Genomic DNA, 16,477 nt, shown 5'->3' on the forward strand with positions numbered 1-16,477 from the left:
ACATTTCTTTCCAAAATCAAAATTTTTTTTTTCAAAATCGCCCCTTTTTTCTCAAAAGAAAGCTTAGATCTTTTCCTTGAAGATATTTTTAGTAGCTTAGTGGGATGCGAGTTGGATATCTATCAAAATAAATGTTTTGTAATTCAAAACATAAAATTTTTGACTTTTTTGCAAAATCAAAAACTTTGTCGGTTCGTTAAAAGTTAGTGAATCGCACTACAGTTTGTACGAATTACTCACCAAAAGAGTGCTGTACAAAATAAACTTGTAAAGTGAATACACTCTATATTATTTAGAGACACTTAAGAGATGATTGACTTCACGCTAAATTACATGGGATGTATAAAGTAACCAATTGACTTCTCTCTGCACTACAAAGAGCACATACGTGTCAAATGATCCAAAATACATAAATTGGAATCAATTAAGTGGTCTGACAGTGACAATTACTGTCTCTTATGAATACATTGATTACTTGCTTAAATGCTGGGAACTGCTATGCTAAGTCTGTTGTCAAAACCTAGGATCAAATTATCAAATAAGAAAATCACGATCAATTGTACTCGATATCGAATGCGGTAAATCGGCCCTTAATTTATGAGAATGTATTGCCATGTAAATGAATATAGAGTAATTTTGTTTTATTCTTTTCTTTGACATTTTACTCCCCTTCGTTCTATGTATTTATTCGATGCCTTATGTATTTTCACTTTTTAATGTATTTTCGAAAATTTTAACATAATTTTGAATACAAGTCAAACTTGATTTTCAAAATTACTAAAAAAACAATGCTGTAACATAATATTTCAATACTATGGACCAGCAGCTGATTTTGTCTTTTGATATTCAATATATTTCAAAAAGATATGTTTATAGTAACGCTATACGATGTAATTTTAATAAACTTTTATTAATTTATTGGTTAGTAACTTACAAATTTTGGTTTCCTTTATAATATAACAACATTTTAGAACCAAAAAAGTATACTTAAAATAATAAGGAGAAATAATTTTAATAGCTAAATTATTTATGCTACTAAATATAGCACACATGTACGTAAATATTTAAATTCTAAACTAAATTATGTATAAACATCAATTAATATTGAATATTACAAGACTATTTTTGTTTTGTATGTTTGTAAATGAGATTTTAAATAAAAATAATTAAATATTATTTATATAAATATAAGAGTACAAATAAATTAGACTAAACAAAAGACATCTTACGTATGTTGCCACCAACATTTGCCTTAACAACTAAATAATTTCCAAACTTATCTTATTTGCAATAATTTGTCTACAATCAAACCTGATCTATAGAATATATAGCGACACTGTGTAAATCTACTGTTAACAACGTAAAACACATTTAATCCAATCGGACATTTCGATTTCGATGACATTATCCTGATTGTGATCTTTGCGCTGGAAGTAATCGAAAGCGGCCGTTAAATGTAAAACAGCCGAAGCAAAATCACTTAAACGTAAAGTTCCATCTTTGCGTATGAAACGCTGCATTATACAATTCATAATGTCGGTGCTTAACTGGAAGCCCACATCATATAGAGCATCCCGCAGGCGTTCTGCCCTCAGTATGCCAGCCTTTTCTTTGGTGTACATTTTAAAAACTCCCTGCCAGGACTTTAAATTGACCATGAAGGTTTTGAATTGTAGGAAATTAATACGACCCGTGCCGGTTTTATCCTGCAGAGCTATAACCTGGCGGCAAATGTCTATATTGGCACAACCTTTAATGTAGTCATTGGGCAGACACGCATCCAATAACTCATGCAGTTCAAAACAATTGATGGTTTTATTTTCATCAGCCAATTGCATAAATACGGGTTCATATTGACACACATTTTTTATTTTCGTAGAATCAGCTTCATTCTTAAGCACTGGGAAGGGATCGAGCAGCATTAGAGTCTGTGTTTCTAATAGTGATAAACGTAACGGTACTGTGCCCAATATTCTGACAGTAAAACTAGACTCTTCGCCCGGTTCATAGGTGGTGGGCATTAGAACATATTGACCTACTTCCAGCTGGCAATGACATGTCACATGCCTTGTGTTGCCATAATCGGAATTAAGAAAACTAACTTGGGTTTTGAAAAATTCTTTGGGTAAACATTCGGTGATCTTTTGATTGACCTTCGAACCAGCCACACCGCTCAATTTGTACATAGTGAAACCAATAACTTTAGGCTCCACTGCGGTGTGTTGATTCAGGGCCACAACAATTTCCTGTTTCTCCGGTATGGTCAAGAGTAGTTGGGGATTAATGTGAAATGATTCATGATTTCGACAACCACCCGCTGTAACTCCCCGTTTCCACTGACCCTGGAACATTTTCATTTGCCAACGTTTCGGTCGATCCTGCAGTGTTAGCTCATCTTTAGCTGTGTCCGCATCGAGATAAATAACCTCTAGACTGGAGAAGGTTTGTGTAAAATCCAAGAAAGACATCCAAAATTCTCCCACTTCCAGTTGGCCAAATAAACGATCACGTTCCTGTACAGAGACACGTTCCCAGGTGGGTGACATGGCCGACCAATCGCCCTCGTAGTCATTATTGGTGGCAAAAGCATTACAAGCTAGAGGATCCTTAATACGCACCAATTGTACGGCATCGCCGAGCAGAGTTTCGACTTTATCCAGTGAGCAGAGTCTGTAAAGCAAAATAATAGAGTTACAATCAGTTGTGTTTAATTTTTTATTATATAAACATTTAAAGTAATTGATTTTTAGTGGATACACATAAGTTATTTAAAAGATTACTAATAATTTGGATTTTATTCCAATTTCATTCATTTAGATTTTGGAATCAAGAATTGATGAAATACCTGCTAGAGTTAAAAAAGTTTGTTTAAAATATTTATCAAAATTTTCTGTAGGAGATAAACTCTCAGGATGACTTAGGGCGGGGTTTTGACTTGAGTGTCAAATGCCAATTAATAATCTGATTAGTCTAACCGAAGCATGAAAACAGCTAACTTGGGTCCATTCAGTAGGTCTCCAGATAGAGATGAAAAGAGAGGAGGAAAGTCAGATAGAATAGAAGTGTTGGGCATATAGTAGAAATATAGAGAAAAAGGTCATATGAGGAGTAATATGGATATTAGTAGACTCCAGTTATTTGACGGATACTAGGTCACCCCGAGGAGATTCCCATGTTTGGCGTGAGTAGCCAATTGCTATTCCTTATAAAGGAGTTGATGCATTCCAACTTTATGTCCAAGAGTTCAGAAAGACTATTGAAGGAACGATGACCTAGAAACCTAATGCATCCTCCCCTTCATTCTGAAAGCTTCTACAGAAGCCGTTATAGAGCACATCAAGACTTCTTGCATAGTTGCCAAATTTGCAGTGTCCGGTTATTACTGCCAGTGCATTACTTAGTTGTGAGTGTTGTAGGCCAAGAAGAATGTATGTAAACGTTTATATGGAATCTGAGCCAAATGAAGAACATATTATAACCATTTTCAATATGCCATGGAAATGTCCATGCATTAAAATTTGTCAAATTATATTCCTGTATTTTGACAACATGGCTTTCATAAAGACATATGTATATGATTATTTGAAAATATATTCAAAAAGTTATACTGAATGTTGATTTATTATTAGAATTCGACCAAATATTCGGATTAGGCCAAACATCGAGATTCGACCAGTTTCGGGCAAAATTTGAGCGAATACCGAAACTTGTATGAAGAAAAAACTTAGATTATGGAATTTTAAAGGAGAAATATGTTTTGAATATAATAGATTAAATCGAAAACTTATATTTTATTTCAAAATATCTGGGGAACTTCGGGACGGCTTTATATGCAAATGCATGTTTTTTCTCAAATGTTCAAATACCATGAATCCGAATCACACATTTTTCTGTAAAATGGAATCGATTTTAGTGCATATTTTATTGATAATTCATATTTTGTTATACAAGTTGGCGCAAAAGTAATCCTCCTATCAGAAAATGCTATAAATTTTGCGATTGGCCCCTAATGTCAGTTCTGTTTTGACATTTGTGTAGTAAACACATGCGAAATGCACGTTAATAAACAATGTTACGCTACACTGCTCCAGAACGCGGAATATTGCTGACTATTTATTTGACCAATAAGGAAGATGATTTTTCATCAAAAATAATCATGAGTGATGAGGCCCATTTCCATCTTAGCGGGTACGTAAATAAGCAAAATTTACGCTTCTGGGGCACTGAAAATCCGCGTGTAACCCACGAAGAGCCATTCAAAGTCACTGTATGGTGTGCTGTTTTCGCTGGAGGAGTCATCGGACCTTTTTTCTTCGAAGACGTCGCGGGCCAAACGGTTACTGTGAATGGTGACCGCTACAGAGCAATGATCAACGAGTTCTTTTTGCCGCAACTTGATGAATTGGGATTGGAAAACATGTGGTTCCAACAGGACGGTGCAACGACACACACTGCACGTGCCACAACCGATATGCTGAAGGATGCACTTCCCGGGCGCCTAATCTCCCGTTTTGGCGATTTGCACTGGCCAGCAAGATCGCCTGATTTGACCGCTCCAGACTTCTTTTTGTGGGGCTTTTTGAAGTCGCGGGTTTATGTCAACAAGCCTCAGACTCTTGCAGCTCTTAAAGACAATATCCGTCAAGAATGTGAGGACCTATCGCCGGAAGTTTTGGCCAAAGTAATTACAGCCAAAAAACATCGGAAGTTTACTTTTGCGCCACCTTACTTACTTTAAAACAAATTTTTGGTTAAAAATATAATTTTTTTGTATTTTGACCAAACAAAAAGTTTCTTTAGAATTTTTTTATTGAAATACGATTCTAAAGATGTGTATTAATGGCCTAAATATTAAAAATTAAGAGAGTTATATATTGGGCTGTGGCGAATCTGTATATCTCCCATATAAGGTACACTTCCGGAAATCACTTACAATAGATACTCATAAATACTCTTATAAATATCTATAACAGGTTGAAATTCAACGTAACTTATACTCTTTTTTTTAAGAACTACTGTAGCTTATATTACGAAGATCAGGTTATAACTGCTCTCATATAAGAACCACTTCCGACAAGCACAACCTACTTAAATATCTTAACAATATCAAACCAAAATTTTATACAGATCAGTTATTTATTATCCAAAAATCATTTTAATTTTGTGAATATCGGTTCATTTTCACTTCAGAGAATCACTATAAAAATCTTCTAAATAACGTTACTGATATGAAATTTAACCAAAATAAGCTTCAAATTCATTCAAATCATAGTCATAGCTTCCATATAAGTATAAGTACATACAGTGACGGACAATACAATAGAATCACTACATATGAATTCGATTAAAGCGGTAAAACTACAAAATTTTATTTCAAAATTTAAAATTTGTTCATTATATTTTAATGCTCATAACGTAAACAATAAATAAAAAAAAATAAAATAAAAAAATAACACATTCTTATGTTTGTCAAATCTAAAAGACTAAATAAAATATGCGACATTCAAATAGAATCAATCAGTCTTAAAATGATTAAAAGTAAAAAATCATCATAAGAATTCGTTGTTTTCTTAATATTTTGTTACATATCAATTATTTCTAATAACAGCATCAAATCTTTTGGGGATTGAATTTAACAAACTTTCGCATGTAGATCGGGAAATTGCATACCATATTTCCTGAATTTTCTGCCAAAGTTTTTCCTTGTTTTTAAATTTTTCAGGTCCGAGTTTGTCTTTTACTATTTTCCATAGGATTTAAGTCTGGTTATTGAGACGGCCATTCCATAACATGAATTTTGTTATATAAAAACCATTTTTTGGCAAGACCTGACGTGTGCTTTGGGTCATTATCTTGCTGGAAAAGCCATTTTAAGGGCATATTCCATTCTGCATGTGGCTTTATAACATCCAAAATATTTACATACAAGTGCTTAACCATATTTTCTTTAATCCAATAAATTGGACCAACGCAATACCAAGAAAAGCATCCCCATATAATAATATTTCCCCAACCATGTTTAAACGTTTTTGGTTTTTGTAATTTTTTGGACCTCTAACCCATGTCTTATCATCACTACCAATTAAATTAATGGTCGTTTCGTCCGTCCACAACACATTTTGCCACTTTTCCAATCCTTATGATTGCTCCTGGTTTTAAATGAAATATTGGTAGTGATTCTATTGTAATGTCCGTCACTGTAGCTCCTATATAAGGCTCACATACGGAAAATATATTAACCCTCCGTTAGTCGCAATCATCAAATTGATATCAATAAAGCAAAAGCCGCGTTTGAAAAAAATCAATATTAAATTCAAAGTATTTAAAAAAGTAATAAAAATAAAATTGCAGTAAAAATATATTTTGTCAAAAAATAGCTTAAAATTTCAGGTTGTTTAAAAAAATTTACAATAAAAAAATGTTTGCCTGTATCAACAGATCAGTTGCGACTAACGGAGGGTTGGACGCGATTATATATGTGATTTTTCACCGTTAAGGCACGAAAGCTCAGATGGATATGATCAACAATATGCATTATATTTATACATGATAATCTGTCCCCTAACATATGCACATAGGAGATACTGCAGGACATGTAAAAGTGAGCCGAGACATTAATCCATTAATTCCGAAATTAATCCAATTTATTTCGGATTAGGCAGCATATTGATTTTTTAACGAATATTAGAATCGGCTCGATTTTGGCCTGGGAAACCCGAGTTCGGTCGGACAAACTCTGAACTACCTCTAAAGAAGTGGCCACTTAAAATCGGTACTCACTTTATTAATCATAACAACGTCGCGCCCCCTGTTATGAAAATGGAAAAAGATTTACATATGTTTTTAAAAACAAATCTACCGTTATTCTATAATAGATTTCAAGTCATTATGTTTAGTTTAAAAAAAAAGTGGAAAAAGAAGCTAGAGATAAAATTGTGCACAAATATCTAGTAAATCCGACTTTGTCGGGTTAAAAATAGCCAAAATCTGATTTTCGGCAGAATTCAGGTGAAAAATTTTACGTCTCGGCAGTTCGAGGTTGTATGGCCCTTAAATATAAATACGTAATATTGGACAAACATATTAATTTGGCAGGCAATCCTCAGCTGCGTTGAAGAGTCAAGCTTTTCAGACATGTAATTGTTAAAAATGTCTGAAAAGCATCAGAATTATATATAAAAAGAGAGTTTGGGAACGCGATTACTGTCATTTATAAGACATCACACATCTAATACAAAGTTTTAGCCAGTTCTGGCTGTTATACCAAAACACATCAATCCAACAAATTGCCCAAATCTTCGTCCAAAAACCTAATTGAGAGATATATTGGGCAATTGTTAAACGTAAATTGAAAAAGAGTGCAGGTACAAAGTGGAATAAATATGCTGAAATAACGGTAGAAGTGGGAAGAAAATTTATTCGAAATATAGACACATAAACCTACAGTTATATTTTTTTTAAAGCTTAATAAATTACCTTTAATTTCATCTATAAAATGTTAACAAACGTTGTTTCATTTAAAAGTAATGCTCGCTTTAATCCGTACCGATTTTAAGTGGCCACTTCTTTATTTCCACAAGCAATTCTGTCTAAAGTTTTGAATTTGCTGTATTCATAAATAATTTAGATTTTGGCAAAGACTTATCGTGAATACCCTATTTATATATATTTATTACTGTCACTTTCTATTTATACATACATATTTAAATATAATAAAATGTTTAAAATTTTGTTCTTGATTTCATGTTATTAAAACGATTATTTATATAATTTATTCATAAAAACTTGTTTTAACCAATTTTAATATAATTTTGACAACTGACCTGCAACCTTTTCTAATAAAAGTATGTTTGTTATTAATAATATATTTTTTATACAACATTTTTGTTTCGATTAGTAAGAGTATCCAATTTATCTTAATGTTTGAAAGAATTCATATGAAGAAAGTACGAGGATTGCGCTAAAAGTTTTTGAATAATCTTTAAGTTTTAAAGCTTTAACTCTGGAACTGCGACACCGAATTTTTGTTAAGTTTAAAATTAGCAATAGCTAATGAAATTTAACTGTTATTATAAAGCCTCAAAACTAAACCAGAATTTCGATTTAAAACAAAAATTTAAAAAGAGATCATTATATTAGTTCTAAAAAGTTTGCATTGGCAGAACCAATAGTTTTCCTACGTGTAGCTTTGGATCTGCATTCATTCTTTAATATTGGCTGTCATAAGTAAATTCGCGTGCCCGTTTCGTAATCTTTCTATATATAAATTGATTTTAACATTATGTCTTCATCGTGAAAAGTTCTGGTGAATACACAGTCAAAAAGTGAGAAATACATATTTCAATTACTTTAATATGGAGATTAATGTCCTGATTAAGCCGAAAGCGGAAAACGTAGTCATTTGAAGTTTGAACAGAACCGAAAAACCTAATTGATGACTGCTATTTTTGTGTTGTTAAATTACATGGTATGAATAAAAGGAAAATTACAGACTCTAAGAGAAAACATGTTGCAATACAAAATGTTATAAACCCGTCTTTGGTTTCTAGAGATAATATTACTTTGCCTCCATTACACATCAAATTTGGACTTATGAAGCATTATGTGAAGGCATTAGAAAAAAGTGGTCCATGTTTTACCTTTCTTACAAGAAAGTTTCCAGGTTTGGGTACAGAAAAACTTAAAATTGGTATGTTTGGTGGCCCACAAATAAGACTTTTAATGAAAGACAACGATTTCATGCATTCAATGAATGATTTAGAAGCAGTGGCTTCGATATAATTATTATTGGTTTTTTTATGCCCTTCGCCTTCGTGAGAAGGGTATATATAAGTTTGTCATTCCGTTTGTAATTTCCACAATATAATTTTCCGACCCTATAAAGTCTATATATTCTGGATCCTTATAGATAGCGGAATCGATTAAGCCATGTCCGCCTGTCTGTATGTCTGTATGAAATCAATTTTCTGAAGACCCCAGATATCTTTGGCATCCAAATCTTCAATAATTCTGTCTGACATGCTTTCGTGAAGTTTCCTATTTAAAATCAACAAAATATGTCCACAAATGGCTGAGATATGAGAAAAAAAACCAGGACAACCTCGATTTTTGACCTATATCTGACTTAGTAATTAATTAATATAGACAATATGGATATCTAATGATAGATATTTCAAAGACCTTTGCAACGACGTATATAAGATTATAGTAAGTTCGACCTACAATGGGTCAAAATCGGAAAAAATATTTTTTAACCCGAATTTTTTTTCACCAAAAAAAATATTTCAAAACCAAAAAATTTTTTTTTAAAATTTAAAAAAAAAATTTTTAAATAACAATTCGAAAAAAATTTTTTCCAAAAAACAAAAAAAAACTGAAAAAAAAATTTTTTGTTTACCTAAAAATGTTTAAAATTTGTATTTTGAAGTATAATTTTGTGAAGGGTATATAAGATTCGGCACATCCGAATATAGCTCCCTTACTTGTTTTTATATTATTTAGTAGTCTGAATAAATGATGCTCGTCTTTTGAGGCAAAGAACGAATTAAGCTAATAGCGGATACTCTATTCTAATCCCTGTATTACACAGGGAAAGCTTTTTGATTCGATCGAAACAAATAGTAGTCGGACGGGTCAAGGTTTGGATTATAAAGCGGGTGAGACAAAATTTCACAACCACTTCATTCTAAATAGTGGACAGTTTCATTGTACAGGTTCCATGTGATGGAACCTGTTGTTCCCTCCAAATACAGATCATTACTTTAGCGTCATGGATATTTGCCTTTGTTGTCGATTCGGCTGGTTGGATGGGCTTCACGTATGATCTCTTCACTTCGGGTTATCGCAATGGATTAATTTTTCAACGCAAGTAATGATTCGGTGCAAAAATTATTTTCTTATGTAGCCTTCTAACAATTCGTACGGTAAACAATTTCCCTGCTTTTGCATGAATACTGCAGCTTGCAACGTTTGCTGCTTGAGAAGCTCTCAATGATTTTGCAAGCTCTTGTTGAGTTTGACAACAATCTTCATGGACAATCCTCCAATTCTTTGTCTTCAAACTTTTTTAGCTAGCATGGGCTAACTGCACAAACCATATCTCGCACGTTGAAACCGATGGAACACATTCACCATATACCGCCAATGAAGTTTTGATGGAACAAAATACGACATTTTCGAAGCAAAAAAAACTTTGTTGTTTACACTTAATGTTCAATAACTAAGTGAGAATAAATGACAGATATAAAATGAAATACATATGTATAAGTTATTAAAAACAAAAACCGCGTTCAAAAGATACGCCCTCTATTGTAAATCCCGAATTTACCTGAGAAATATATTAATTAATTTTAATGTCAGCTAACCGAAAAACCGGGATTCTGAAAATGGCCAATTTTCGGTTAACCGACAAACCGGTTTTTTAAAAAGTCGTTTTGTCTAAAATTTCATCTTGATACTTCTAATTGTATCACATTTCTTGAATCAAATTAAAATTATTTCATATTTATCACATTTGACTTGTTCAAAAATTATTCTTGCAATCGATATTCATAAAATTATTTCAAACCGTTCAATTTCCATCACAATCTTTATTTGTTATTATTGACAACTAACTCATTTGTCTTAATAGTTAAATACTTATTACAATTGTTTATTAATTTATGCGTAGAAATAAAGTAGAATTTCTTTAAAATAAACAGTTAAATTAAGAATTTTTTTAATACATTGATTAAAATACATAAAATAATTTATCATTATATGAATGGCATTGAACAAAACAAGTGATTTTTCAAATTAGAACAGCCAACATATGTTGTATTTGATAAAGTAATAATTGCTAATAAGAATTTAATAATAATCAGACTAACAGACACAAAACTCCTACACTAGTAATAAATAACATATACAGTCGAACATTGATATAACGATGACCATTTCCCTTTATTATTGTGGTAAATAAATTTATATATCAGTTGGAACTGGGTAAACAAATATTTTTCTAATTCTCATTAATTAATCAAGTTAGGAGTCAAATTCGAAAGGAATACGAAACATTTTAAATTTAAAAAAAAAACTTTTGTACCATGATTGATTTTTTTCTCTCCTTTCGTTCTATGTATTTATTTCTACTACGTCAAACGGCTTGTTAGGTTCTTAAATAGTTCTGTGAATAATCTACTGACAGAAGAACAGAATAGGCGCGATATTTTGGATTTATTTTTAAAAATACAGTACGAAATTAAAGAAAGATCGTAAAAAGCTACATTCGGCTGTTCCGAATCTTATATATCCTTCACCAAAGTATACGTCAAGATAAATATTGAAATCATTTTTGGTTGAAAAATACTTTGGTGAAAAAAAAGTTGATCAAAATAAATTTTTGATGAAAAAAATTCGGTCCGAATTTCTAAGGAGTAATATACGTCGTTGGAAAGGTCTATCAATAGATATCCATATTGTCTATATTTATAACTTAGTAATCCAGATATAGATCCAAAATTGGTCAAACATCGAGGCCGATTTTCCCGAATTTTAAAAGCATCAGAACCACGACTAAGCGGTTATATTAAAATATAATGTCTGTATGTTATTTGGGGACTTTGGAAAGTTGAAGATCCAGTAAATAAAGGGTGCTTTTTATAGAGGCGGATAACTTTAAATTGAAAAAAAGCTGGCTTTATTATTTAGACAATTTTAAGGTATTAATGTTTAAATATGATTTCGGGAATGTATCCGCTGCGGCTAGCGCGTACATGGCGTAACCTGGAGGTCAAATTTTCACACACCATTCATTACAAAATTATGTTCAGTGATGAAGCACACTTTTGGTTTAATGTCAATAAAAAGAATTGCATTTTTATGAACAACTCATACCTCTTCACAAATAACGATGATCAGAACGTTACAGTCAACGGTGAGCGGTATAGAGACATGCTTACTAACTTTTTCGTTCCTCAATTGGAAGGCATTAGTATTGCAGACATGTGATTTCAGCAGGATGGTGCCACAGCGCGCAATACAAACTATTTAATCAAAGAAATATTAGGCGAACGTATAATTTCAAGAAAATAAACTGTTAACTGGCCACCTCGTTCAAGTAATTTGATGCCATTATATTATTGTCATTGGTGATATGTCTTAGGTCTATGCAGATAAAACAGAAACGAACGCTCACATGGAAGCAAAAATTCGACATCTTATTGCCGAAACACAGCCTGATTTACTGCCGCATGCCCGAAATAATATTTAAACATTAATGCCATAAAGTTATTTAATTAATAATTTCAATTGGATGGATAATAAAATTGGATGTTTTATTTCAATTTCGTATTACTCATGGTGAAGGGTATATATCGGCTAATACAGTCGCGGATCCAGAGGGGGTGAAATAGGAAGTTCCCACCACAAAATCGAAAAGTTTTCATATAAGAAAGGGAAAAACGAAATATGTAGAACAAATTTTAATTCCAATAACAACCATTTCACCCCCCCACCCCCAAAAAAAATAGTTGAGCAGCATCCGCGCCTGCTATTAACTGTGATTTTCGAAGGGGTATTACAATTGGTTATAACCCGTTTGAGATTGAGAGTCATTCGAATTTGTTTGATGTCGGACAGCCATATATTCTTATGAAGTTAGATCGGGTGTTGTCATGGACTGCTTTACATCTTTGAATGAATAGCGAATAGGACAATAAGGCTAGGTACCTGATCATTATTACCATGCTGGGTCCACTTGAACCTAAAAGTTTCACTTATGGACCTATTTGGATGATTCTTTCAACACAGAAAAATTATTAAGTATTTCAGACATTAAGTTATATTAGTTTGGACATTTATGTACCGATTTTGTTGATTTTTAGAGTCCGGTCGAATATTTGGTTTCGGATTAGGACAAAAGCGGTCAAAACCGAAATTATTTCTTACGGAAATTAAAAGTACATTTGAAAAGTTTAGGTTTATTACGAAAGCCGCATAATAATATTTTGGCCGAATATTATATACATAGGTTCGGATTCTACAGATTTTTACTAGCAAAATTCTCATGACTATATGGTATATTGATATGGGTCCACAGGATTTTTGGTTGCTTCGGAATACCTTGTTAAACCAACACAAAAACAATTGGAAATGGATAAATCGACATCGCTATCTATAAGGTGCAGAATATATTTAAATACAAAGAGCAGTATTTCTGCGAAACAAATCATGGGATAGTAGAGTCAATTGTTAAAGTAAAATTTTCGCCCTGTATTTTTTTGAGAAATGAATACAAATTACATTTTAATGATGTTCATAATCATTTATATCTAGAATTGCCTTTGACAACTTCCAGTTTGTTTTAACAATGCTCCTCTGTAAATCAATAAAAAAATCTGTATAAAAAAAACTCACCTGTAGTTAACATTGAGTATTATGCCATTCGGTAGACGTTCTGGTGTACTTTTATGCTGAGCCATGGCAGCACTTGTCGCCGCTATGCAGGTGACAATGCATGTCGTATCCAAATGTGATTTCAACTGTTGAGGTCTCACCAAATCTGTGGTACTGGTGGCCTTAAGGGGTATGCACTGTACCACACCACCCAGTAAATCACTGAGACCATCTGACCGCGTGCCGTATTTAAGAGCCTCATATGAGCCATGCAGTTTAGCAATTGCCTTTTCCAGCAACGAGGCCCAATAGCAATTTGAAGTCTGTGGTTGTAGAAAAGCCAAACGGCCATTTATGGTGGGCAGACGATCATCGACTAAAACCTCTACCCATTCACCACACCACCACAGCCGGAAACGAAATACTCCATTAGCCTTGTCTAAACTCTGATCGGCTGGCACCACACGATAGAACAGATTTCTTAGAGAATGCAGGACACCCAAACAGGAAACTAGCCAACGATCACCCATTTTACCGGGTATAACATCGAAGTTTTCGGTTTCATTGACAAAACAGGCGTTTGGGGCATCGGCTATTTCGGATATGCGCCGCCATTGAAATGTGAATGGTGGCGTTTGATAGTAGAACACAGATTGTTGTACGGCTGCAAAATCGGGATCTTCCCATAATGTATTACGAGTACGACACTCATTTTTAATGCGTTCATATTTTGACGTCATGTTCGTTTATTATTCCTGGCTTTGAGTTATAGTTTTTTCTATTTTAAGGTGCTGCGTCCAAAAATAACAACATTAACACCTCAACTAAATGTCTGCTGAGTGGTTGGTTATATGGTTGGCTGGTTGGTTGGTTGTTTTTTTTGGCAGACAGACGGATGGTTAGTTGGATGGATAGTTTTACCGTTCAATTATGATTCTATTTTTGGTCTTGTATTGTGGGCGTTTTCTTATGCAAATTTGTATTTAAAGAAAAATTAATAAATAAATCGCTTAAATATTACTTTTTTATTAATAACACACACTCGATTTGTTGGTTGGCGGTGCTCGTGCTCAACTTGACACATTAAAATCACCAACACCAATTTTTTTTTGTCGTTTCTTTAAATAAAACTTTTCCAATTTGTAGGAATATTCTGGTTTCTTAACTTCTTTTTTTTCTATATATTTATTATAACTAAACACCACCTTAAACTCTTTACAATACTTATTTTTTCCTTTCTTTAGTAAAAACTAATTAGATTTTTAATCACGTATTAATTTCTTGTACTTGTTTTTTCTTTTTGTCAATATTTTTTTTATTGTTATTATTTATTTGTCGTTTTCTTATTATTAATTTATAGAGTTGTTAGTTTTGCGTATGACCTTGTTTTGGGGAAAAATTCAAATTCGAATTGGAAAAAACACAACATACCGTCGTCGTACAACATTCAACAAAATATTACTACTACTATGTACTACTCAAACTTAAATATTAGTGAAGAAAAAAAATATGAATTTCGTCCAAGTGCACACAAAGTGAAAGTTATTAAAAAAATCCAAATAAAAATAAAATAATAAGACAAAAACACTGGGTATTATATTAGGTATATTGTATATATTGTACACGCAAAAATAGTGTAGAATGCGAACGTACAAACGAACGAGCGAACGAAATGAAAGAAAGAAAATATAATGAATGGTTGGTTGGCTGGCTGGCTGGCTAGATGTTGGAGACGGACGGAGACAAGTTAAGAGAGTTTTAGGCAATCAGCCAGCCCGCAGTTTATGGCTTATAAGAAGAAATAAACACACAAAAAACATGGTTAATAAGAATGTAGCCACCTGGTTTGCTAATAAAATAAACCACAAAACCATTAGCCACCTGTGTTATAAGCTGGAATTTTAAACCAAACAATTTGAGCATGCGCAACGTTTTAATGTTAAAGTGTTGCCATTTTTTTATCTTAGTATCTAGGAAATACAACTCTGAGAAAGATAAAACAGCTTTTAATTAACCGGAAATTATCTAAAATGTATTTTTGTTTGTTCATAACTTTTTTGGTAACAATTTCGTTAGTTTTTTTATTACAATAATAAGTTTTTAACATATTTTATTATTTAATTAAACTTATAAGGAAAGTAGGTGAAATTTTAATTTTGCACTAAAGGTACACATTATTGAAACTAACTAAATTTTTAAACAGCTTTTGGTTGGTTGTGTTTTATTGAAATTTTTTGCCATTTTTAAAATGGAAGACAAAAATTATGTTAAAATTGGTTCACTGTTCTTAATAACTTAAAAGTTTTAAAATATTAAAAATGTATGTTATAAGCTAGCAGATATAATCACTGCAGACAGCGAAAGTTTGAACTTAAATTGAAAATGATTTAAAATCAAATCCTTGAAAAATTGAGAACGGTTTTATAGTAATAAGGAAAAGTTTTGAAAATATCAAATTAAAAAGTCATAATTTTTTATTTACCTAAGTATAAAAAGGCTAGAGAATCGATAACTTTTCTATAGAAAAGTAAAGTTATCGATAACTTTTCTATAGAAAAGTAAAGTTATCGATAACTTTTCTATAGAAAAGTAAAGTTATCGATAACTTTTCTATAGAAAAGTAAAGTTATCGATAACTTTTCTATAGAAAAGTAAAGTTATCGATAACTTTTCTATAGAAAAGTAAAGTTATCGATAACTTTTCTATAGAAAAGTAAAGTTATCGATAACTTTTCTATAGAAAAGTAAAGTTATCGATAACTTTTCTATAGAAAAGTAAAGTTATCGATAACTTTTCTATAGAAAAGTAAAGTTATCGATAACTTTTCTATAGAAAAGTAAAGTTATAGATAACTTTTCTATAGAAAAGTAAAGTTATCGATAACTTTTCTATAGAAAAGTAAAGTTATCGATAACTTTTCTATAGAAAAGTAAAGTTATCGATAACTTTTCTATAGAAAAGTAAAGTTATCGATAACTTTTCTATAGAAAAGTAAAGTTATCGATAACTTTTCTATAGAAAAGTAAAGTTATCGATAACTTTTCTATAGAAAAGTAAAGTTATCGATAACTTTTCTATAGAAAAGTAAAGTTATCGATAACT

At 32.0% G+C, this 16,477-nt stretch overlaps 1 protein-coding gene across 1 annotated transcript; it reads right to left on the bottom strand.

Annotated features, from left to right (window-relative positions):
* Positions 1 to 891: 891 nt before the first annotated feature.
* On the bottom strand, positions 892 to 15,647 carry CalpC (calpain-C). The gene is made up of 2 exons (XM_065508516.1): positions 13,396 to 15,647; positions 892 to 2,670 (listed from the first exon to the last, which is right to left on the bottom strand). Exons 1-2 carry the CDS (start codon positions 14,112 to 14,114, stop codon positions 1,353 to 1,355), a joined length of 2,037 nt encoding a protein of 678 aa, XP_065364588.1. The 5' UTR covers positions 14,115 to 15,647; the 3' UTR covers positions 892 to 1,352.
* Between the last annotated feature and the right edge of the window lie 830 nt (positions 15,648 to 16,477).

This window comes from Calliphora vicina, chromosome 4, assembly GCF_958450345.1.
Source record: "Calliphora vicina chromosome 4, idCalVici1.1, whole genome shotgun sequence".
In the NCBI taxonomy this organism is placed as follows: domain Eukaryota; kingdom Metazoa; phylum Arthropoda; class Insecta; order Diptera; family Calliphoridae; genus Calliphora; species Calliphora vicina.

Bases quoted from the DNA above. Each gene is read 5' to 3' on its own strand.
- CalpC (XM_065508516.1), bottom strand. From the start codon at position 14,114: ATGACGTCAAAATATGAACGCATTAAAAATGAGTGTCGTACTCGTAAT. The intron at 2,671-13,395 runs GTGAGTTTTTTT...TTTGCTTTACAG, and splicing joins ATACTCAATGTTAACTACAG to ACTCTGCTCACTGGATAAAG.